Raw genomic sequence first — 1,625 nt, 5'->3', positions numbered from 1 at the left:
ATGCACATAGATAAAAGTATCAGAAGCCAGGATTAATGATGTCATATAATGATTATGAATTAAGAGGGGACTGTTTTTGAAACGTGTTCGGTGTGGTTTGGGCCAAAGGATTTAAAACTTCTGCGTAGGCTTTGCAGGGTATCAAAGGAGCTTGGTATTTGAAGGCTGCACACAAATCGGTTTGGAGTCATGGCTGTCTTTGGCCAAGTGTGTGATGATGTGTTTGGGGAACAAAAAGCCTTGACTTGCCTGTCTTGGCCATGTATTACTACTGGTCAGTACTGCCCTGGGCACTTTTGGGGTGTGCTGGGAGGGGATGCTGTCTATGGACCTTGCTGCAGTAACATAACATGAGCCCCTGCATGGCCCGTAAGGGTCCTTCAATGCAGCTGCAGTGTTTTTGCTGAAGCTGCTGGTTTCCAGCCCCCAGGCAGGCCAGCCGAGTAGGCATGTTGTACTCGGGGTTCACAGCACCTTGCTCTCACAGCCTTCCTTTTGCCTTCCCCTCGCTGTAGATCTAGTCAGAGGAAGTGCAGCTTGGGGAAGCCAGACCAGAGGGAGCTGAGTGAGAACCTGGCAGCAACGCAGGGCTTGGCCCACATGATAATGGAGTGCAACAGATTATTCCAGGTACGTCACTTGGTGTAGCAAAGCAAAAGCCCTGAGCAGCCTGCTGTAGGTGGCCGGCTTTGAGCAGCAGTTTGGGCCAGAGCCCTGCAGAGGTCCCTGCCAGCCCAGCTGCTTCTCTGAGCCTGATAGGTGTGAGGCCTGCTGACTCCGCTACAGAGAAAATTAATGTCACTGCAGATTTTACCGCAACTATTTGTAAAGGCTGTGAGAGCATTCCTCCTTTTCTCCCTCCAACCCCTCACTGCTATGGGGGTTTGACTCCTTGGGCTTGGGGCCAACTGAGAGAGTACCTGTGGGGCAGAGGCTGCCATATGCTCTTGCAGAAGGGCCCCGGCCAGGGCCGACCATCCCTTCTTGTGGCAGCGGGTTGAAGTTGAGATTTTGCTGCTGGGGCCTGGCCGGAGCAACAGCCATGCCTGTGCTTGGCCATGGACCCCAGTAATCTGGACCTGGAACTTGACCCACAGACTGACTTCCCGGCTTGATCTCGGCCTTTCCTCGTCTTTATGGACTTGCCTGGCGATCACTAGACTGTGGCTGACCCTGGTTGCTGTCACTGGACCTGATCCTGACCTCCCTTGCTGACTCACCTTCCTGGCTCAACCTCGGACCTCATCACCATAGATGTGTCTGACGATCTGGACTCTTGGCTGACCCTGGCTGCCATCCCTGGCCCGGCTCAGGTACTGTGGGACCGGGCGGCTGCCCTGCCAGCCCACTCGACTCCCAGCCCCTTTCCCTCGGGGGAGACGCCGGCCCGTGCGCCGGCCCTTGGTGCACCCTGACGGTCAGCTGGGGCCTTCTCGCGCTCTGCTCCAGCTGGGCAGGAGCTGATGCCTCATGGCTCCCCTGAACTGACACATGGCCCTGCCCCAGGGCTCCCCCAGCACTGAGCCCCCCAACCAGCCCCTTGCTTCTGAGTGACACCTGCCCTCCCAGCCCAGCCTGGGGTCAGATCTCCCCTGGCATCAGTCCCCAACCTGGCCAGGGCTCCT

General features: G+C 56.9%; 1 protein-coding gene across 1 annotated transcript in view; it reads left to right on the top strand.

Moving 5' to 3' along the window:
- The window catches only part of LOC104076941 (rho GTPase-activating protein 7-like), a gene marked incomplete at its 5' end in the record, with an annotated part of 16,281 nt that overhangs the window by 12,841 nt on the left and 1,815 nt on the right, over positions 1-1,625 (top strand). The window contains 1 exon segment of the mRNA XM_009577977.1: positions 516-675. Within this exon segment, the coding sequence (XP_009576272.1) occupies positions 516-675 (160 nt within the window).

Source organism: Fulmarus glacialis, unplaced genomic scaffold (genome assembly GCF_000690835.1).
Source record: "Fulmarus glacialis isolate BGI_N327 unplaced genomic scaffold, ASM69083v1 scaffold26185, whole genome shotgun sequence".
In the NCBI taxonomy this organism is placed as follows: domain Eukaryota; kingdom Metazoa; phylum Chordata; class Aves; order Procellariiformes; family Procellariidae; genus Fulmarus; species Fulmarus glacialis.
This window is presented reverse-complemented; position numbering and strand designations above follow the sequence as displayed.